This window comes from Cherax quadricarinatus, chromosome 3 (assembly GCF_038502225.1).
Source record: "Cherax quadricarinatus isolate ZL_2023a chromosome 3, ASM3850222v1, whole genome shotgun sequence".
Classification (NCBI taxonomy): Eukaryota; Metazoa; Arthropoda; class Malacostraca; order Decapoda; family Parastacidae; genus Cherax; species Cherax quadricarinatus.
The window spans coordinates 27,414,846-27,438,259 of record NC_091294.1 but is presented as its reverse complement, the minus strand read 5'-3'; the positions used below and the strand labels follow the sequence as shown (position 1 = coordinate 27,438,259).

The following is a 23,414-nucleotide window of genomic DNA, read 5'->3' as shown; positions in this document are numbered from 1 at the left end:
ACCTAAAGACATTTCTTTAGAATCACTTCTGAAGCCTTGGTAAAGGACAGGGGATACTCTATTTGAAAGGTATCCTATTATCCAGCAGAGTAAGCTACCACCAATATTCATTTTGGCTAGTTCATGTAGTATAACGGTTCTGTTCGCAATATCAAATGCAGATTTTAGATCAAGAAAAGTGGTAAAACTAGTAGAGGTGTGTGCAGTGAGAAAGGTGGAAATACAGTTCTGCACACTTTTACCTTTCATGAACCCATAGAGGTAGGGGGAAAGTTGATGTCTGATTCTGTAGTACAATCTGTTAAGCATCATTCTTTCAAAAGTTTTGCAAAGACAACTAGTTAAGGAGATCGGCCTAAATGTATCAGGCTGTTGGGGCTTAGGGATAGGCACAATGAGACTATTGGTCCAGGGAGTAGGAAGAACGCCCTCAATGTAATTGGTATTATACAGTGCCAACGAAGGGTTATCAGGCACTTGCCTTAAAGTTCTGAGAATATCATAGGTTATACCATCCTCTCCAGGAGCAGTTGATCGACCTTTAGTTAATGCATTATCTAGTTCATACTCGGTGAAGAGGCAATCACTCTCGTCAATATTTTGGCTCAAAATTAATCAGTTTCAACATTTCTGCAGAAGCACTCTCTAAATGTTTTTTAATATGAGATGAAAGGTTTTCATGCCAGGACGTTTTGGACCAGTCATTTATGAGGAGCACAAATAGGTGAGTACAATGTAGTCATTACATCAGTTGACGGGATGAGATACATGAGTCACGTGAATGAGGTTACGCCATATTGTGTTGCTCTCTTTTTGACCATCTCTGATGTAAGCCTGCCGTTTTTCGGGACGACTTTCATTTTTTCTCTCTCCTTACTCAACTGTTGGGTATTTTGGTCAGAGCGCCAACCAAAGGGGAACGAGATTTTTTTTTTTAACCTTCATCTTCCTGCACCATCTCCAGGAGATGCTAAATTTCCCCGGTGTTAAGAATGGACCGGTCACCAACTACTATGGTTAAAAGGGCTGTTAACTTCATGCTCAAGGACACATTTTCGGAGGCGAAAATGTGGCCTTGATCATCTTTCCTAGATGAAAACACTTCTTTCATTTTCTTCTGTTTCCCCTTCTTGATTCTAAAGATATATTAACCTGAGGGACCAGGAGTAAGACAATATACAGTTGGTGCTGAGACAGCCCTTAGTAACAACAAAGGCAGCAGGTTGACTCAGGAGGCTGGAGGATATACTAGTGAGATTCTCACCCGCTCTTTTTCCTAATTAACACCGTCTTCACTACCTCATTCACAATTTCAAAACGTCAGAGGTTAGGCCACATACAACTGTGTGTAAATGTTGATCTTATTATTCAGATATTGCGTACTTGTGGTGTGGGAAATTTAGTGGAAAGTTGATCTGTAGTGTTCGTCCTCGTTTATTTTTGTTTTTGTTTTTTTATTTGCTGTTGACACACCGTATTTAATAGACAGTGACAACTGTCTGATTATCTTACCATTGCTTGACCTAATTGAACCATATGAACGAGTAGCACAAAACTAACAGGTCACTGTAGGTATGGTTTAATATGGTGGCATTAAAATACCCCGTCAGCCTCACCTGTTTATAAATAAATGTACATATGGAAAAGTGCATATCTTCACATTTATGTATCTTGATGTACTGTATTACAAAGGAAAGAAAAACACAAAATAAAATATAGTATAGACAATACATTTCTATATTGGGTAAGCGATAGTTATATATTGTTGATACCAGACAGTTCATTACTATTATAAGTTAGCTAGCAGAATATTGAGGCTCAGTCCCTGTATGTATGTATATAACATATGTATGTATAATAACTTTCAATAATACCAACAGCATAGGTCTGGAATGAATAAACTTTTTAATTATTTTGAACAACTGATGTTATTTTTATGGTATTTTTCAACCGATTTGACTACAACTTTTGTGTTTTCCTGACATGCTAATTCTCTGGGATTCACATGCCAGTGAGGCCTCTCAAGTCGTCAAACATGTACACTATATGTCATCCCTTAGATCAGTGGTACATCATTTGGCTCCTAAATGAAATGTTCCCCCTGTCTTATGGGCTGACCTTATGGGCCTGCATTATTGCCATTCTTTACCTAGCAACAAACATCGACTTATTAATTTGTCGACTGTTGTGGGTCACTTCCAAAGAAAGAGAGCTAAAGACAGCCAATAGAAATAGGACACATTGCTTAGTTATCTTAGATTTTCCTAGGTTAATGAATCTGTGAAGTTAATATTAAAAAAATTTGTTAATGCTTATCAAATTGTAGTAGACCCAAGTTCTCTAAAGTTTTGCTAAGTCAAAATACATCTGACTTAAACATACACAGACGGTTGGTTACATCGGCTGAAAATTAGTATTTGCTGCATTTCAAATACTGGAATCATATAAATGCTATGCTGGGTGGGCATTGCTTAATGAATCTCTAACATCAGTTCACAAAAATACCCAGGATGATCTGCTATCCATGGACCATCCAGAGCATACATGTAGTAATAAGGTTACCAATGTGACTAACATTGACATGTATACAAATGAGACATCTGGTATTAGGACAATTATTGAAATGTTTTGCTGACCAAGGGTGGTTTATCAATTTGATACAGAGAACATAAAACACAGTAGACTATGAATCAGGTTAAAATTGTAATGAACAATATGACAGTGGATATACTAAACTTTCCTGTTAACACAATAGGATCTGTAAAGTAAAAGGACACAAGTGCAACTAATGTGACATTTATTGTGGCAACGTTTCGCTCTCCAGGAGCTTGATAAAGCTCCTGGAGAGCGAAACGTTGCCACAATAAATGTCACATTAGTTGCACTTGTGTCCTTTTACTTTACATATTGTCGGTAATTTTACCAACTTTATTACACAATAGAATCTGTTGCCCATAGGATCTATGTTGACCCCTTACAGTAGACTAGTGGGTCATGTCAGCCCATGCTGCACCTAACTTCTCAAAATAATACTGTATGTTCTCCAGGCATGATAAAGCCTTGATGAGCCAGTTGTCTCCTAAATAAATGTCCTAATACCACTTGCATAATAGTGGGGGTTGTGGTGACATTAGCAATAGATATATAACAGCAGAAATCTGCCCTTATTGTTAATTATCCATGGCTAGTTTCCCATACAGCATGGTAATTGTTCACCTCCCTTTCTAAGCCACTAATGTGGTCTGAAAGAGGGGAGGGTGGCAAAGAGCTTTTGCTATAATGTACTGATCTCAGCTATATAGACAGAATTAGAAGTAATTAGATCAAATTTAGTCTTCAGTAGATAGCTCTGATATAGATACCTATCCTGTATTCTCCACTCCAGTCTCTGTCCCTTCTCTTCTATCCATCCCTTCTCTTCTCTTTCACTCTTTTTCTCCATCACTCTTTTTCTCCATCCCTCTCTTTCTCCATCCCTCTCTTTCTCCATCCCTCTCTCTTTTTTTTTTTTACACAGGGTTTGACAAGGTTAAGGATCCCTAGCCTTATTAACAACCTATTTACAGGTTAAGGATTCCTAACTTTATTGACAAGCTGAGAGCTGTTACCTACATCAGCTCATTTGAAAGCATTTTTATTGTTATGAGACATACAAGTAGGGAACAGGATGAAGCTGGAGCCATCTGTGGGCCAGCATTTTCATTTGATCAACTGACGTTATCTCGTTGACATCATTATGCTGTGCGAATGTGTTCCATACTCGAGTCATCCTGGGTATATATTATCTCAGATGGAGTGATATTCTGGAGAAGGGTACAGCCAGAGTGAAGTTGCTGCTTTCTGCCCGTCTTGTGGCATAAAAGCTTGTTTCACGCTGTCCTCGAAGTGGATCCAAGTGTGGTACTTTGACAATATTGGCCTTGTACATAACAGTAAGGCCACCCACATCCCTCCTGTGTTGAAGGCTCTGCTGAAATGACAGATCTATCCAGGATGGGTCCAGGCGAGGGATGAGACGTCTTGCTCTGTTCTCCACTCTGTCAAGCAGTCGCAGATGAGAGGGGGGGCAGGCAAACCAAGAAATTGGAGCATACTCAAGGTGTGAGCGTACTTGTACCTCGTACAGAATCTTGTAACCCCTACTGTCAAGCAGATGCGAGCTACAGCGAAGTGCTGTAAGCTTCCTGGCTGCCTTGTTTGCTAGATTTACAACATGGTTCTTCATGGTTAGTTTGGAGTCAGATTTCACCCCAAGGATATCAACTTCTTCTCCAGGTGCCAACACCCTCCCATTCATCCTTACTACTGCACCAGCATTACCATCATGGTGCCTAGAGACGATCATCATTTGCGTTTTCTCAGGTGCAAATGTTACTTGCCATCTATTTCCCCAAGCTGATATAGCTCTTAGCTGGTGATTGATGTAGCTTAGAGCAGCTGGCATTTCTTCTCTTGGATAAGGGAATGTCTGTACAGTCATCTGCATATGCATTGGATTCTGAGATGAGATAAAGAAGGTCGTTGAAGTAGACATTCCATAACAATGGTCCCAGCACACTTCCTTGTGGAACACTTGCCCCAATAGGATGTCTTGCTGATTCCGTTCTATTGAGAACTACACTTAAAGATCTACCATGAAGGTAAATACTGAGGAGACATAGTGTAGAGCCTGCAATTCCCAGTGCTTGACGTTTTGCTAAGAGGCCCTGGTGCCACACCCGGTCGAAAGCACCAGCAATGTCCAGTGCTACCACACGGCTGACTTTGGATTCATCCAGTGACTAGTGCCACTTAGTGGAGAGGTTTAACAACAGATCAGCAGCAGAGTAACCTTTCCTGAAGCCATACTGACGATCACAAAGTAGTGAGTGGTAGTCAAAAAACTCTGTCATTTGTCTTGAGATTATTGTCTCAAGGATCTTACCAGTGATTGACAGGAGTGACACTGGTCTGTAGTTGCTGATTTCTGCTCTGCTCTTCTTTTTGTGAACAGGGACTACATTTGCCTCTTTCCATAGAGAGGGCCATTTACACTGTACTAGGCAGTGCTGAAAGATGCGAGTTAGAGGTGCTGCTAGCTGGTCTGCACATCTTCTCAGCAATCTTGGGCTCAACTTGTCTGGGCCCACAGCCTTTTCTTGGTCAAGCGATTTAAGAAGGAAATGCACCTCCTCCTGCCTTATTGTCACCACTGACAGTTTTGACACAGTTCTTGCAGCTAGCCAAGGAGGGTCCCTTGCTGGATCAGGAACTTGCATTTTAGTAGCAAAGTGTTCAGCAAAGAGGTCCGCCTTCTCTTGACTGCTAGTAGAGGTGGTCCCATCCTGTCGATTTAGAGGTGGAATGAGTTCATCAGGGAGATAACCTTGTCTGTCCTTGACCAGGGACCACCAGGTTTTGGAGCCTACCCTACCTGATGCTAGCTTTCTTTTCGTGTCCACCTCCCATTTAGCAATGGCCCACTTTTGAACGTCACCCATATGTCTACAGGCTTGCCTGTGCAAGTTCCTGTTATAGGTGGTAGGATGTCTCTTATACCTTCGCCATGCTTTGTACTTAGCAGTAGCAGCCTCTCTACAACGAAAGCCAAACCAAGGCTGATCCGTAGGCTTTGTCACATATTGCCGGTGAGGAATGTGTTTTTGTTGTAGATTAAGGATGTGTCCAGTGAAGGCTTTCACTTGGTTGTCAACATCCCCTTGAAGAAGAGCATTCCAATTGGTGGTGGCAAGCTCAGAGCGAAGGGCTGGCCAATTACCTCTTTCCCAAAGCCAGGTTGTGCATGTGGACTCCTCACCTCGTTCTGTTGGGATCTTAAGTGTCGTAAAAACAGCTTTGTGGTCAGACGATCCAACATAGCCGAGGGGTTGACAAGTGACTATGCCTTCTGCCAGATCACTCACTACTGGGTCAAGGGAGGAGCCAGAGATGTGAGTAGGGAAATCAACAAAGTTTCTCATGTCAAACACTGCAAGAAGGTCATCAAAGTCCCTCTATATAAGGTGCTGGTTGAGGTCACCAACAATTATGATATGTTGACAGTTGTGTTGTAGCAGAAGGGAGTCAATATTTTCCATTAGGAAGTTGATGGGATCTGCATGTTGCCACTGGGGTCTGTACATTGCACATGCTAGTACAGAGGTACTAGTGTTTATGCAGAGCTTGAAGAACATCATTTCAATATGTGTAGGGGTGGCAACATCAATGTGCTGGGCATGAACACTTTTAGAGAAGCACACAGCAACACCTCCTCCTTGCCCTTGCCTGTCTCTTCTCATCCATGAGGTGTAGCCAGCAATTCTTGCAAAATTTTCTGGAGTCCTGTCATCCAAAAATGTTTCAACAACAGCTATCATGTCGGGACATCGAGTGTTCACAAAACTGTGTGTGAGCTCTCCAACATTAGTAATGAAACTTCTAATGTTGGCCGACAGGATGCTGATAGACTGGCTCCTCATGATGATGTGGTCAGCTTGAGGTGGTGGGTGTGTAGGGCATGTAAGGTGCCTGCCCTTGAGAGAGGTAGGGTACTGAGGCAGCTGCAGGGATGTAGGTCTGTGGTCTTGTATAAGGCACAATACCACCTGCTGGGCTGGGATAGAAGTAGCTGAGTGGGTGACGTGTGAGAGTGTTCACCAATTCAGAGATCCTGCTGGTTTGTTCTGAGAACAGGTCTCTAAACAGGTGGTCCTGTCTGTCAAGTTCCTTTTTCTTCCGACAATGGTCCTCCTGATGTCCTTTCTTGTAGCAGTAATTACACCTGGTATCTCGCAGGCAGTTGCTGGCAGTGTGCCCCTTCCGGTGACAGCGAGAGCACAGCCTAGGTGCCTGGGAGGGTGGACTATGATTTGTTGCACCTCCTGTGTTTTGCAGATTTGTCCTCAGGTTCTGCCGCTGGAATTGTGTTAGTGGAGGGTGAGACAACTGTAGATGTCTTCCTCCTCCACGTCCTCTGCCCCGTCCTCTACCAGTTCTGACAGATGTGTCCCTGCTGTTCGTACTTTGGCGCAGTAGGTGATCAGGTGAAGTGATAGTTCCCTGATTATTAACCGCACCAATCTCTGGTGGAGAAACTCCTGACTCAGAACTTGCTGATGAAGCACTGCTGCCAGATTCTGGAATAGTGTCGGCAGGTGTGCTGACAGGTGTAGGATCAGAGATGATGTGTGCACTGTCAAGTGGACTGGCAGTGGCTGAAGCAGAGATGTCAGGTGTAGGAGAATTAACAGATCCAAGGTTTCCTTCGTTGCTGGGAAGAGGATTTGTTCCCTCTGTGGTGGTCAGAGGAATTGTAATAGAATTCCCAAAGGTAGTGTTTTGAACTCTGTCAGTCTGTGGGACCTTAGCAATGACAGAATTCCACCAGTTGTTTACCCCTGAGTTAAGCTCAGTGTGGGACTTCCAGTCTTTGTCAATAGTGTCACCATCAGCTGAGCAGCTTACGTCACTTGATGTAGGCTTGCACTGGCCTTCTACAATAGCTTGGAGGCTATCTAATGATTTGAGGAGTTCATGAAGTGCTTCCCTGTGATGGATTATCTTAGCTGCAACTTTACAACACGGCCCAAGAGGGCAGTCTTGATCTTTGGACAGAATTCCCTGAGGTAGGACTTCTGAACCTTCCTCCTGTAGCTCCAGGTTTGTATCCACATATACCACAGGATTATGGATATCCTTCAATTTTCTGAAATTTTCAACCTGGCTGCAACAAAATTCTTCTGGAATGCAATCTGTGTGGCAGTAGATGGAACAAGTAGGTTCCTTACATCTAAGAAAAATTTTGTCCCTTGTGGTATACCCACAAGCACTGAGGTAACTCTCTCTCTCTCTCTCTCTCTCTCTTATTTTACATATAGTGAACACTATGTGATTGAGGCTATAAAGTATAATATACAGTGGACCCCCGCATAGCGATATTAATCCGTGCAAGAGAGCTCATTGTTATGCAAAATTATCGTTATGCATCGTCTGCTACAGCAGCAGCAGATGATGCTACAGCAGCAGCAGACGATGCTACAGCAGCAGCAGACGGTACTACAGCAGCAGCAGCAGCTGACGGGGGTACAACATCAGCAGCAGCTGACAGTGCTACAGCAGCAGCAGACGATGCTACAGCAGCAGCAGACGATGCTACAGCAGCAGCAGACGGTACTACAGCAGCAGCAGCAGCAGCTGACGGTGGTACAACAGCAGCAGCAGCTGACAGTGCTACAGCAGCAGCAGACGATGCTACAGCAGCAGCAGACGATGCTACAGCAGCAGCAGACGGTACTACAGCAGCAGCAGCAGCTGACGGTGGTACAGCAGCAGCAGCAGCTGATGGTGCTACAGCAGCAGCTGACAGTGCAGCAGCAGCAGCAGCTGACGGTGGTACAGCAGCAGCAGCAGCTGTACCACCAATAGTAGCGATGGTTGATTGGGGTTTATTATACAACCTGGCCAGCTCGGAGACACGCACTCCACTTTCATACTTATCAATGATCTTTTTCTTCATCTCTATAGTAATTCTCATCCTTATTGCTGTAGGGTTGGCACTAGAAGCTTTCTTGGGGCCCATGATCACTTATTTTGCAGATAAAATCACCAAAAACACTGTAATAATACGAAATGTTCCGATTGTATGCTTGGATGTTACCGCGGAGGCTGGCTGGTAAACAATGCCACCGGTGGAACATGTGAGCGTGGCTCAGGCCGCACATAGACGCGTCTCAGACGAACAACGTTGAGCGGGTTTTTTAGCGGTATGCGAGGCAAAATCTTGGCGATAAAATGTAGCGGTATGCGGATTTAATGTTATGTAAGGCCAACGGTATGCGGGGGTCCACTGTACAGTACTAATGCATGACTCCATACATGTTGAAATTTGTTGCACCGAGAAAAAAAAAATATTTTCCATGTATTATGACTAAACCTGTATTATTCAATCTTATACGCAATGTATTATCTTGAAAAATAAACTTGCTTGCTTGTGTCTCAAAATCAGGAATATGATACCATTTTTGTTTGTTGAAATCAACTGGATTTATAGTAACAAAGAGGCAGTACTCCTAGCATAAATTGGAACAATGTATTAAGGGATCAGGAAGCAGCCAGACTCACCAGTGTGATTGAGGGCATCTTAACACAAGCTGTCACTTCAGCTACTCCTGGCAACAATATATTGTAATTTGTTCTGATCACAGATTGGGAACTTTCCCAATCTTGCTTGATAGAAGAGATCAAGAAAACAGTGACCACAGTATCAATTGATTCAAAATAAATATAAATTTTGAGTCCCAAAATAACACTATGATGGTTCCCAGTTACAGAGTAAATAATTTTGATCAGATGTTCCAGGATGTCATTAACATAAACAGGATAGAACTACAAAATACAGATGTAGAGAAATTGGGGAGCAAGTGCAAAACAAAAAATTGTGAAGTTGAGAAAGGATAACATAGCAAGAGAGATAAAATGTGGAAATGATCAAACAAAGCCGGGCTGGATTACAGGGCAGCTAGTTGAGACAATAGACAAAGAATGTAATACATACATAAAATTTAAAATGATCAATACAGTGGACCCCCAGTTAACGAACTTTTTTCATTCCAGTAGTATGTTCAGGTGCCAGTACTGACCGAATTTTTTCCCATAAGGAATATTGTGAAGTAGATTAGTCCATTTCAGACCCCAAACATACACGTACCAACGCACTTACATAAATACACTTACATAATTGGTCGCATTTGGAGGTGATCGTTAAGCGGGGGTCCACTGTAATTCCAAAGACCATATAAATTACATACTCTTACAGAGATAAAGAGAAAAATCTGACACACTGAAAGGGAATTTGAAAGATAAATTGTATAAAATATCTGGTGCTACTTTGGCTTGTTATCTGTGTCATGAATCTACTTTGGGATGACATCTACCCTTACATATCATGAATCTACTTTGTTATGCGATCTACATTGCAATCAACACGGTACCTAACCTAACCTAGGTTAGGTACCATGTTGATTGCAATATAAGGTGTAGATTGCAATGTAAGTGTAGATATCATTTTCCTTGTAGATAACAAGCCAAAGTAGCACCAAATATCTTAGGTAACCTCAGGTGTGTGAGGTTGAAAATGGTTTACAAAAGCACTGATAAGACCTTTAACTAGCAACAAAGGAAAAATAATTAAAAAGGAGAGATGTGGCTTCACTATTCAACAAGGCCTTCAGGTCTATTTGTATACCTGACAAACTAAGCATAAATGAAATAAGCAGCCTTAACATAATTAAAAATATCAGATCACATACCCACTAACAGTAATATTTAACATCATTAGAAGAAGGTAACGTGCCACAAGACTAAAAGCCAGGAAATGTTACCCCAATATAGTATACAGGTCTCCCTCAACATTCACGAGGGTTAGGGGATCAATAGCCTCGCGAATGTTGAAAAACCGTGAATGTTTGGTGCCCCAATATATTGTAGGGAAATATATTACAATACTGCTTCCTTAACTTGTTGAACCATGAATAATCATAAAATACATGAAAACGTTGTAAATTGTACTAAATATATACATGTTATGCTTTAATAACGTATGTTATTTAATAACATGTATGTTAATAACATGTATGTTATTAAATACCACAGACTCCACCACTGCCTCCGCCAATGCCTCCACCACTGCGAGTCCCTACTACCCTCCCTCCGACCCCCGCAACTGGCAGCCAGCCCTCCCACCACTCAGTGTGGTGAGTGTTTTATTTGTTCATTATTTGCTATTAAACTACAGAATAAATAATGTAAACTCATTCATGACTGCATATTGGAATGGCTATTAGGAAAGGTATTAGACAGTGACATCATGTGTTTACTCTTGAACACAGCAAAGAATCGAACATTTCTGCTATTGCTAATAATAACAATAGTAACAATAGTAATAATAATAATAATAATAATAATAATAATAATAATAATAATAAATACGATATTGAAGAAGGAAATTGTACAAAAATACGAGGGAGTGGTTGACACATCGTCAGTGTGACTTTGTTTATGCTTGAGTGAACATTAGTCTCCCTGCTCTTCCAAACATTTCACAATAATTCAGCGGTTGAGGCAGTGGTATTTAATAACATATATGTTATAAATGATAATAGTACATGTTATTATTAATAACATGTGTTATTATTAACATGTATGTATTTAATAACATATATGTTATAAATAATAATAGTACATATTATTAATAACATGTATTATTATTAACATGTATGTTATTAAATACCATTGCCTCAATCACTGCCTCTACCACTCCAGTCACACTCAATCTACAAGCACCAAACACAATGAATTATTGTGAAATGTTTGGAAGAGCAGGGAGACTAATGTTCACTCCAGCATAAACAAAGTCACACTGACGACGTGTCAACCACTCCCTCGTATTTTTGTACAATTTCCTTCTTCAATTATATCATATTTATTATTATTAGTATTATTATTATTATTATTATTATTATTATTATTATTATTATTATTATTATTGTTATTATTATTAGCTGTAGCAGAAATGTTTAATTCTTTGCAGTGTTCAAGAGTAAACACATGATGTCACTGTCTAATACCTGTCCGAATAGCCATTCCAATATGCAGTCATGAATGGGTTTACATTATTTATACTGTAGTTTAATAGCAAATAATGAACAAACAAATCACTCACCACACTGAGTGGTGGGAGGGCTGGCTGCCAGTTGCGAGGGTCGGAGGGAGGGTAGTAGGGACTTGCAGGTGGCAGGAAACTTAAATATGATTTGGCGGCTGGGAATTTGGCGGTTGGGAATTCGCGAATGTGTGAAGCCCATGAAAGTTGAAAACGTGAATGTTGAGGGAGACCTGTATAAACAGGGACAACACTTGTGCCCTCAACTATCATCCCATCAGTTTAATGTCAATTTTAAGTAAACAATTGGAGACTATTATTAGGGATAATATAGTTAAATTTATTGAAAATAAAACCATGGTACAGTAATGGGAAATCATCATAGATTCAGCAAAATCAGATTATTCCTGACAAAATTAAGTTTTCATTTACATACACAAAACCAGGGATGAAAATGTCTAAACAGATGTAACACATTTAAACTTCCATAAGGTTTCTGACGAGGTACTCCATCAAAGATTGATGGCCAAAATGAAAGCATATAGAATAGGAGACAAACTTCATGCCTGGAAAATGACTTGCTCACAAACAGGAAACAAGAGTTTAGCATTGAATGGAAAAGTGGCTCAACATAGAATGGACTTCTCTTCACAATGTACATAAATGATCTGGAGAGAGGGCTAACCTTTAAAATTGCAAGATTTACTGATGATACAAAATTTGTGAAATTGCAGTATCCAGAGCAGATTGCTCAAGTAACCAGAATGATCTGGACAGGTTAGCACAATAAGACATGGAAATTGAGCTTCAATGTTGACAGGTGCAAAGTAATGTATTTTGGATAATCTCAAACATGAATACAAAATGTTTGGCAACAAACTAACTAAAGCAAGAGGAAAAAAAAGGACCTTTGAATAATCATAAACAATGACTTCAAAAGTGCCATACAATGCCTGTCAGCAAGCAGCAAAGTAAACAGAATGCTAGAATTCACAGCTAGAAATTTTAAGCACAAAACACCAGATACTTAGGAGGCCTGGTCACAGACCGGGCCGCGGGGGCGTTGACCCCCGAAACTCTCTCCAGGTAAACTCCAGGTACTCTACTGTATTGACTATATATGTAATGCACTTCTTGAACTGCATCTCGAATATGCTGTCCAGTTTTGATCTTCAGTCTATGGAAAAGATGAAGGCATACTTAACCCTTTCAGGGTTTCCAATGTACGTACTAGTACGTCTTATGCGCCAGGGTTATTGACCTACTAGTACGCATTATTTCTAGCGGCTTCAAATCAAGTGGAAAAAGGCTGGTAGGCCTAGATTTGAGAGAATGAGTCTGCGTGGTCAGTGTGCACGGCAGGAAAAAATTTGGAGACCCAGTGGCGCATTGTGGGAATGCCATTTTAGTACACCTTGTTCACCATGCCTCGCAGTAAGAAACTCCTCACTCCTTAGCGAATTGGGACACTTTTGTTCCCCAGTGATAGTTCTAATACAGATGGAAGTGTCAGTGAAGATGAGTTTCAAGGTCTAGATGAGGTTGTGACCGTGATAGCAATAGTGAATATGAACTCCAAGCTCTTGAAAACAGTTCCAGTAGCGAGAGTGAAGTAGAATATTATCCAGTGAAGCATCAGTATATATGACGCTATATGCACTCTGGTAGTGTGCCATATGCTATTCCAAGGGGAAGGAGTACATCTTGGAGTACATCCCATGGCTGTACAACAGAAGCAGATAGTGAAAATGAAGACGATATTGTTGCAATTGGGATGGAAAATGTGCATGCGTCTGGTGGTGGTAGTGGTGGTGCCAACCGTGAGGCACCAGCAGTGGGCCATGTTGCTTCCCACGCCGCTGACTCAGCTGAACTACAACAGAGGCCACCATCACCCACCCACCACACCAACCTCCACAACCACAACCTCCACAACCACAACCATCTGTCAATATCCAGTACCCACCAGCAGACTGCACCTGGGATTGGCAGGAAGCTGACAATTTTGTTCCCAATCCCCATCAGTTTGATGAAAGTCAAAGTAGAATACGGCCATCTTGTACACTTGGGAACAATGCCACTGAACTAGAATGTTCCGAGTTATTCTTTAACGAACCCCTGATGGAAAACTACTGTCAGGGAAAGCAACAGGTACTTCAGTTACACCATGGCAAACACAGTACTTTCACCAGAATCATGCCTACACCAGTGGAAGGAGACAACTGTGGCTGAGATGTATCTTTTCTTTGCCACAATAATGCTTATGCCACATGTGTATAAACAGAGTGTCAAATCATACTGATCAACAGACCGCCTGATTGCAACCCCCCAGTTTCAGTGATGTAATACAAGTGAATAAATTTGTGCTACTATCACGTATGCTACACTTCTCAGACAAAACCAGGCCTGACAGAAATGACAGGTTATATAAGATTAGGGATGTGTTTGTGTATCTGAAACAAAAATTCAGTATGTATTTTTATCCCTTCAGGAAGCTTGTTATTGATGAGTCTTTGATTCTGTTCAAAGATAGACTGTTGTTCAAGCAGTATATACCAAGCTTTGGTATAAAGTTGTTTGTCCTTTGGTTAGAGCAATGATGGAACCATATCTTGGTAAGGGGCATATATTACATACTGATAACTGGTACACAAGCCCTTTACTCAGTGATTTTTTTGCAAGTGAACATGACAGATGTGTGTGACGCAGTGCATGAAAATTGAAAGCATATGCCCAGGTTTGACGCTGGCACTCATGGAGGTGAGGTGCAGGCGTTTGCTACCAATGACATCATGGCATTTCAGTGGCTTGACAAACGAGATGTCACACTGTTGTCATCAGTTCACCCTAACAAAATGACAAACACTGGCAGGCAGAATAGAGACCAATGAACCCATTCTAAAACCTGCAGCTGTGATGGACTACACCCTCAGTATGCATTCAGTGGACAAATGTGACATGCAGATTGGGTTTGCTGATTGTGTTTGCAAGAGTTATAAGTGGTACATAAAACTCTTTTTCCATATTCTGGACATTTCCATGCTCAATGCTTATAATATGTATAAGATGAGGACCAGAAACAAACCACCATATGGCGAATTTTGTTTGTCTGTCATCAGACAAATAATATTCAAGTACCAAGGAACAACACCTGCAATAGAAAACCGCCCACTAAATTATCAACAACTACCTTCTCGTTTGAGGCCTGGTGATCACTTCCTAATGAAACTACCTGCTACTGTTTTCAAGAAAAAGGCTCAAAAGAGGTGTTATGTCTGTGTACATACAAAAAAACGCCCACAACAACGCAGAGACACTTGTTTTATGTGTGAGAAGTGTAAAACACCACTGTGCATGCCACCATGTTTCAAAGACTTCCACAGGCTGCAGAACTTCTGGAAACATGTCCTGTGACTGTATATGTGTATATAAAATATAGAAAAATAGTAATAAACAACATTTTATTTTGTTCGTTTGTGTAAACATGTTTTGTAAACAATATAATAACAACAGTGTTTTTGTAGTTATTGTGTAGTATAGAAAGAGTAAATATTTACGAAATAGTCCTCATATTGGTCTCACAGGCCATAAAAGTTACTTGAAATGAAAAAAATATTAAAAATAGTAGAAAAAAAGTAGAAAAAACAATAAATGATTACTAGGTGACCGGCAGTCAGCGATGTTGCCGTATGCGGTTCAATTTCTGTCAGCTTCACTCCTCCATATCTCAGTAAGTATTGATGACAAAAAAAAATTTTTTTTAGCCTATAAAGTTTAGAAAAAACTCTATCTTTTCATAAGAAAAAATAATTTTTTTTTTTTTCGAATATTTTTTGACCCTGAGAGCAAGTCTGGGAGAGGGCCTGTTGACCCTGAAAGGGTTAAGAGGGTTCAGAGAAGAGCACCCAAGCTCTTTCCATCACTAGAAGCAGACCTTATGAATAAAGACTCAGAGCAGTTAACCTTTTCAGTCTTAGGAAACAAAGACTACAAGATCTCATTCCAACCTTTAAAGATATTAAATAGTTTTGATACACTTAAACATAAACCACTTAAAGTGCAAAATGAGTCCATGACTCAAAACAGTGGAATGAAACCTCAAGGCAGAAGATGCAGCATGACTCTATATAAAGATTTATCAAACAGGACTGAAACACAGTTATCACTGAAGCTATAATTGCAAAAATTATACAGTCATTTAAGAACCAGCTGGACAAATACTTTGCAAGTGTAGACTTCAGCTGGAGGCAAAATAAAACCAACATATTCATGATGTTTGTTCAGCAACGGCATCAGGACAATCAGTTGATGATCAGCCACCCTTATTAATAGTAGTAGTGGTAGAAGCTGGTGGTTGTGTTAGTAGATGGTTGTGTTAATCATAGAAGTGGTGTGTAACAAAGAGTAGTTACAGTAGAAACAATACTAATTAAGTAAAGGTAGTTACAGCCCATGCCTTTAGTCATTTCACAAGTCTTCTGTAATTTCATGTCATTTCATAAAAATGGTATGGTATATTTTCCCCCGTTTTTTATGCCAACAGTGGCTGGAGGATGGGGAGAGGGCCTTCTGTTTCACTGTTCTTGCCTCAGATTTTATTTTTTTTTTATTATCACACTGGCCGATTCCCACCAAGGCAGGGTGGCCCGAAAAAGAAAAACTTTCACCATCATTCACTCCATCACTGTCTTGCCAGAAGGGTGCTTTACACTACAGTTTTTAAACTGCAACATTAACACCCCTCCTTCAGAGTGCAGGCACTGTACTTCCCATCTCCAGGACTCAAGTCCAGCCTGCCGGTTTCCCTGAACCCATTCATAAATGTTACTTTGCTCACACTCCAACAGCACGTCAAGTATTAAAAACCATTTGTCTCCATTCACTCCTATCAAACACGCTCACGCATGCCTGCTGGAAGTCCAAGCCCCTCGCACACAAAACCTCCTTTACCCCCTCCCTCCAACCTTTCCTAGGCCGACCCCTACCCCACCTTCCTTCCACTACAGACTGATACACTCTTGAAGTTATTCTGTTTCGCTCCATTCTCTCCACATGTCCGAACCACCTCAACAACCCTTCCTCAGCCCTCTGGACAACAGTTTTGGTAATCCCACACCTCCTCCTAACTTCCAAACTACGAATTCTCTGCATTATATTCACACCACACATTGCTCTCAGACATGACATCTCCACTGCCTCCAGCCTTCTCCTCGCTGCAACATTCATCACCCATGCTTCACACCCATATAAGAGCGTTGGTAAAACTATACTCTCATACATTCCCCTCTTTGCCTCCAAGGACAAAGTTTTTTGTCTCCACAGACTCCTAAGTGCACCACTCACCCTTTTCCCCTCATCTATTCTATGATTCACCTCATCTTTCATAGACCCATCCGCTGACACGTCCACTCCCAAATATCTGAATACATTCACCTCCTCCATACTCTCTCCCTCCAATCTGATATCCAATCTTTCATCACCTAATCTTTTTGTTATCCTCATAACCTTACTCTTTCCTGTATTCACTTTCAATTTTCTTCTTTTGCACACCCTACCAAATTCATCCACCAATCTCTGCAACTTCTCTTCAGAATCTCCCACGAGCACAGTGTCATCAGCAAAGAGCAACTGTGACAACTCCCACTTTATGTGTGATTCTTTATCCTTTAACTCCACGCCTCTTGCCAAGACCCTCGCATTTACTTCTCTTACAACCCCATCTATAAATATATTAAACAACCATGGTGACATTTAGATACCTAAATATTTAGATACCTAAATAATATATGATCATCCTTAATCTAGATTGAAGTACAGTAGGTTGTTCTTGTCAGATAACCTCTGTGTGGACATGAAAGTCTGCTTTCTTTTTACCCCATATACATGTACACACATTCTGTCTCTTTCTCTTTGCTAACCAGTGGCTTTATCAATACATTACAGGGACAATCAGAAGACTGAAGAGGATGAAGGTGAGGTAATCAGTCCCTTATCCTAGGAGCAAGTGTCTTGATGAATCTGAAACACAGGAGGAAGTGGGCTTATGTACTGGAGTCAGATGAGTAGCAGCAGATGAAAGCATCATCACTGGTAGGTAGGATTCCCCAGTGGAAATAAGTCATTCCCAATGGAACCATGACCTACTTCACTGAGTAATCCCACCTACCAGTGATGATGCTTTCATCTGCTGCTACTCATCAGGCTTCAGTACATAAACCCACTTTCTCCTCCTGTGTTTCAGATGAATCAAGACTACAATTCTTAATACCTGCACCTAGGTTGAGGGACTGATTACCTCATCCTCAACCTCTGCAGTCTTCTGTTTTTGTCCATGTATTGCACTGATAAAGTCACTGGTTTGCAAAACGTGTTTGTAATAAAGATTCCCAGTTGTTGCACTTGTATCTAATACCTCAACTTGTTGGTATTATTTACCATTGATGTTACAATAGTATTCTCAGTGTTTAGGCTTTCACAGAAATAGCTGGATCACCAACTTTTAGTTGTTTACTTGCTTTATAGTTTGTCTCTGGATCTATTTTTGTTAAAACTTTTTATTTGCATTAATTGGAATCTACCCAAAGGCACAGTGTTTTGTGGTCTGATGACATTTTGTAGGGGGCTACTGCCCCCTTCCTTAGCATTGCCCCCTTTCCTTGGAACTGCCCTCCTTCCTTGGTGCTTCTCTCCTTCCTTGGCATTGCCCCTGGTTTTGAAGTATGTACAGTGAAAGGAAATACAGTGGAACCTCGGCTTACAAATTTAATCCGTTCTGTGGACTTGTTTGCATCCTGATTTGTTCGTATGCTGGGTCAATTTTCCTCATTTAAATTAATTGAAATGCAATTAATTCATTCCAGCTGAATTCCTGCTCTCAGGAGGCATGACAAAATAACCTTAATATCAACTCTATGGCTTATTTATTTGTCACAATTCATCTAATATGACATAATAAACAATATAAATAACATAGAAACCTGATATATACTCTAGAATGAATAAAATATGTCGTTACATGGACGGCGGAGGGAGGAGGATTGTAGTCACGAGAGAGGTCACTATGTACAATTTTTATGTGTATCTCTTTACACTATGTACCTGGTCTGTGCTTATCAATGATTTCTTGCTTTAATTCCATGCAAATCATCCTCTTTTTCTTCTTGGCACTGTCCTTTGCACTTGCTTTCTTAGGACCAATGGTTAGAAGAAAGAAATCTGGTGAATTAACTGCACGAAACGTAAGGAAATCGCAAGAATTCCTTGGACCGCGAGGGTAGCTCGGTAAGCACATGTGCACTGGTGAGCATTGTGGTGGCATTGTCAAATTAAATTATATGCAGCACGTACATAGTATTAATGTTATTATATTGTTATTATTTATTATATGTAATTATTATTATGTATTATTATTAGTAGTACACACATATTATTATAATAATAATAATTACCATTATTATTAATTTAGGGACCTGGAGCACAGATCCAATTCCCTAGATCAAGAGCCTCTCATCATCTACTACTACTACTACTACTACTACTACTACTACTACTACTACTACTACTACTACTACTACTACTACTACTACTACTACTACTACTACTACTACTACTACTACTACTACTACTACTACTACTACTACTACTACTACTACTACTACTACTACTATTACTACTACTATTACTATTATTACTACTACTATTACTACTATTACTACTATTACTACTATTACTACTACTATTACTACTACTATTACTACTATTACTACTACTACTACTACTATTACTACTACTACTACTACTACTACTACTACTACTATTACTACTACTATTACTACTACTATTACTACTACTACTACTACTACTACTACTACTACTACTACTACTAACTACTACTAACTACTACTACTAACTACTACTACTAACTACTACTAACTACTACTAACTACTACTAACTGCTACTACTACTAACTACTACTACTCATTATTATTATAATAATACAATATAATAATAATAACAGTAAGGAGAAACTTCAAAAGGCAGCCAGTAGTTGGCACCACCATCAGCAAAACATTGGTAACCACTGCTAGTATACTTTTCGTCTGTCTAGACTTAAGTAATCTATTAGTATTAGGTTAAGTCTGCCCAAAATGCCTCAGCATGATAGAGGCGTTTTTTGCTCCAGTCATATTATATGTAAACACACATTGTAACCTTTGCAAAGGAATAAATATTTATTTATTTATTTATTTAACCCTTTGAGGGTCGACAGGCCCACTCCGAGACTCGTTCTCAGGGTCGGCCAATTTAAAAAAAAAAACAATAATTTTTTCTTATGAAAAGATAGAGAATCTTTTCCCGATCATAATGATACCAAAAGTATGAACTTTGATGGAAAACTTTGATGGAAACTTTGATGGAAAAGTTAGCGGTCTCGGCGATGTTTACGCATCAGCAATTTTGCCCACTTTGAGCCCCATTTCCGGCCAATTCCACTGTACTAGTCGACAAAAAACATGAATATTTCGCTAGAACTCCATTTTTTCTATCGAATGAGTGCAAGAAACCATCCATTTACCAATTTCAACTATCCAGTACAGTGGTCAGAATTTAGCCATTTTGCCAATTTCACACAAATTTCAAAAGATGCCAATTTCCGAATAGGGTCAAGAATAAACAAGAAAGACATTCCTGGCACTAAAATGACATTTCCTCTGTTCATTAGTCATGTCTCAAGGCCCCTCTTACATTCTTTTGCTTTCCACTTTGAATTTTTATTCTCACAAAAAATAGAAGATTTACTGTTATGCAGACTACTGCATTAGTGTAAAAAATGGTATAAATAATATTGGCGCACTTGCGAAAAAATATTAGACTCACCAGTTGATGTGTATTGGACGCTTGGCATGACTTGTTTACTTTTGAACTTTGGTAAAAATCGAACATTTCTGCTACTTTGAGCTCAATTTCATTGTAAAACCAGTCAAAATCATCTCAATTTCTGTAAAATGTGTTCCATTCTATAAAATGAGACCAGGAAAACTAGAATACAACAATAAATACCATACGAAAATACAGTGCAAAGTCGCTGTTTTATTCCAAAAAAAACGGTCGTTTTTTTTTGTTTTCTCATTATGCACTGTGTGCTGCAGGATTTTTTTATACTGTGCACACTGACCACATAGACCCATTCTTTCATATGTAGGCCTACCAGCTTTCTCCCACTAGATTTGAGGGCGCTAGAATTTAGGCGTACTAGTACGTCAAAAACCCTGGGTCATAAGCCGTACTAGTACGGCCGAAACCCTCAAAGGGTTAAGGACCCACCCTTGATGGGGAAGTTTGCATCCTGAAATTTTGTTCGTATCCAGAAATAAAAAATCGACGGTTCGTAACCTGAAAAATTTGCATGGTGGGGGCGTTCGTAAGCCAAGGTTCCACTGTACTGTACTATAGTGATACTTATAATGTTATTCTGTTAGTACCACAGTTCTAGGCCTCAGTTATAAATGTATTAACTCCTTACTTTCAGTGAAGTGTACTGAGTTTGCTGCAGAAGGGAGCTATTTATGTTGATTCTTTAAAGTGTAAAATAACTGCGCTCAGCCCAGGAAAATATTTTTTTAAGATTAGTCCAGAGAACACTATTCTGCTATAAGTTATTTAATCATAAGTAACAGTCTAGTTAATTCTGTCAAATCTGTGTTGTCACATTCCCAGGTCCTTGTCTGAGATGGTTTTGGTAAAACTAATATTTCACAAGACAACAAAGAAAAAATATCAGTGAAAAGATGTAGTATATTTTTGTACATAATTCTCAATAAACCATTCTAGTATTTACACTGGGTGCAGAATTTTGTTTGATGGAGGAAATAACACAAGAGAATGAGACCCCAGTAGCTGGTCTACTACTTACGTTGGGCACACCAGTGGCAATTGTTGGAGCTGTTTTAGCCGGGTGAGTACGTAGAAGTTTGCACTCTGGAGTATTTGCAGCAATTCAGAATTCAAATGAACTGTTCTCATTGTTGCTTAAAAGCTTTTATAAACAAACCACATCCACCTAAGTTAGGTCATCATTTAATATGGTGTCAGTGTATGTATTACGTATTGTATTTATCCCTAAGATATTTTGTACTGATACTCCTTGAGATAACCATAAAAATGACTTTACTATTCGTCATATGCTCTTCCAAATTTTAAACAAATTATAAATCTTCAGTGCAAAATTCTGTTCTCACTCTGTACAGTCTGACTGAAAAGTGACTGAATATCAGAAACTAGCTTAAAGTACACATACATTTGGTCAAATTTATTCAGAAAGGTTTAACTGTGCTTGTGTAATGTTGTATATAACTGGGATTCAACACTTGAAAAGAGTTGAACCATAGTATTTTTTTTTTCCTCTGTATTCTCTCTGCCTCCATACACTTGAACCCATAATTGGCAAGGGTTAGTTTCCCGGAGGTCTCAGGAATCTTAAAGTTGCAGATACTAGGAAATTTCATACGTTTGAAATATTTTTTCCTGTTTTATGTTTTATATGTACTGTACATTAAATATTTTCAGAAAAAAAAAACCTTTGCCTTTTTTTGGTCATAACACTTTATATAATTATATAATCTGCTTTAACCCTTTCACTGTCCAGACCCCTGAAATTAAAAGTGCTCAGTGTCCACATTTAAATATATATATAAATATATATATATATATATATATATATATATATATATATATATATATATATATATATATATATATATATATATATATATATATATATTTCTTCTGAAATAGTAAAGAATCTTTTTCTAAAGGTAATGACACCAAAAATACAAAATTTCATGGAAACTTATGGAATTACATAGGTCTTGGTGCAGTTTACACATTGGCAGTTTCACCCAATTTGAGTCCTATTTTAAGCCAGTTCCATTGCTCAATTCAACCAAATTCTTAGCTGTATCAGTAGCATGCCTTCCATTCTATCAAGTGAGCACAAGAAACTGCCCATTTAACTAACAGAACTACCCTATAAAATGCACAGAAGTTGGTTAGTTGGCCAATTTTGTGCATAATTCAAAAAATTCTAATTTAAAAACAAAGTTCAAAATAAATACTGTAGACATTCCAGGCACTAAATTTACATTTCCTCTGTTCATTAATCATGTCTCCAGGTCTCTCCTATATTACACCTACCTTTCTTTTTGAATTCATTTTCACAAAAATATCAAAGATTTACACTATTTCTTAAATCATAAAATAAAACGATTGGTCATGGTTTATGGCATACCAATAATTGAATCAGACCTAGTAAAAACCCATTAAACAGTCCATGGGGGGTCTGTTCTGTACCTGAAGTATACCCGGAGGGTTTTGGGGGTCAACGCCCCCACGGCCCAATCTGAGATCAGGCCTCGTGGTGGATCAGGGTCTGATCAACCAGGCTGTTACTGCTAGCCACACACAAACTGATGTATGAACCACAGCCCGGCTGGTCAGGTACTGACTTGAAGACAGCCAGGGGTCTATTGGTAATCCCCCTTATGTATGCTGGGAGGCAGTTGAACAGTTTTGGGCCCCTGACACTTTTTGTGTTGTCTCTCAGTGTACTCGTGGTGCCCCTGCTTTTCACTGGGGGAATGTTGCATCTTTTGCTGAGTCTTTTGCTTTCATAGGGAGTGATTTTCATGTGCAAGTTTTGTACTACTCCCTCTAGGATTTTCCAAGTATATATTATCATGTATCTAAGAACATAAGAAAGGAGGAACACTGCAGCAG

The 23,414-nt window shown here is 39.6% G+C and overlaps 1 protein-coding gene across 4 annotated transcripts in view; it reads left to right on the top strand.

Moving 5' to 3' along the window:
• The first annotated feature begins 1,187 nt into the window (after positions 1-1,187).
• Positions 1,188-23,414, top strand: part of LOC128706531 (E3 ubiquitin-protein ligase RNF170) — a 113,010-nt gene continuing 90,783 nt past the window's right edge. Inside the window, exons 1-2 of one of the 4 annotated variants that reach the window (XM_053801441.2) lie at positions 1,188-1,326; positions 21,489-21,594. In XM_053801441.2, the coding sequence (XP_053657416.1) occupies positions 21,500-21,594 (95 nt within the window). In that variant the 5' untranslated portion in view covers positions 1,188-1,326; positions 21,489-21,499. Of the gene's footprint in view, positions 1,327-21,470; positions 21,595-23,414 lie in introns of all 4 variants that reach the window. The other 3 variants (XM_053801442.2, XM_053801443.2, XM_053801444.2) reach the window with 3 other exon arrangements.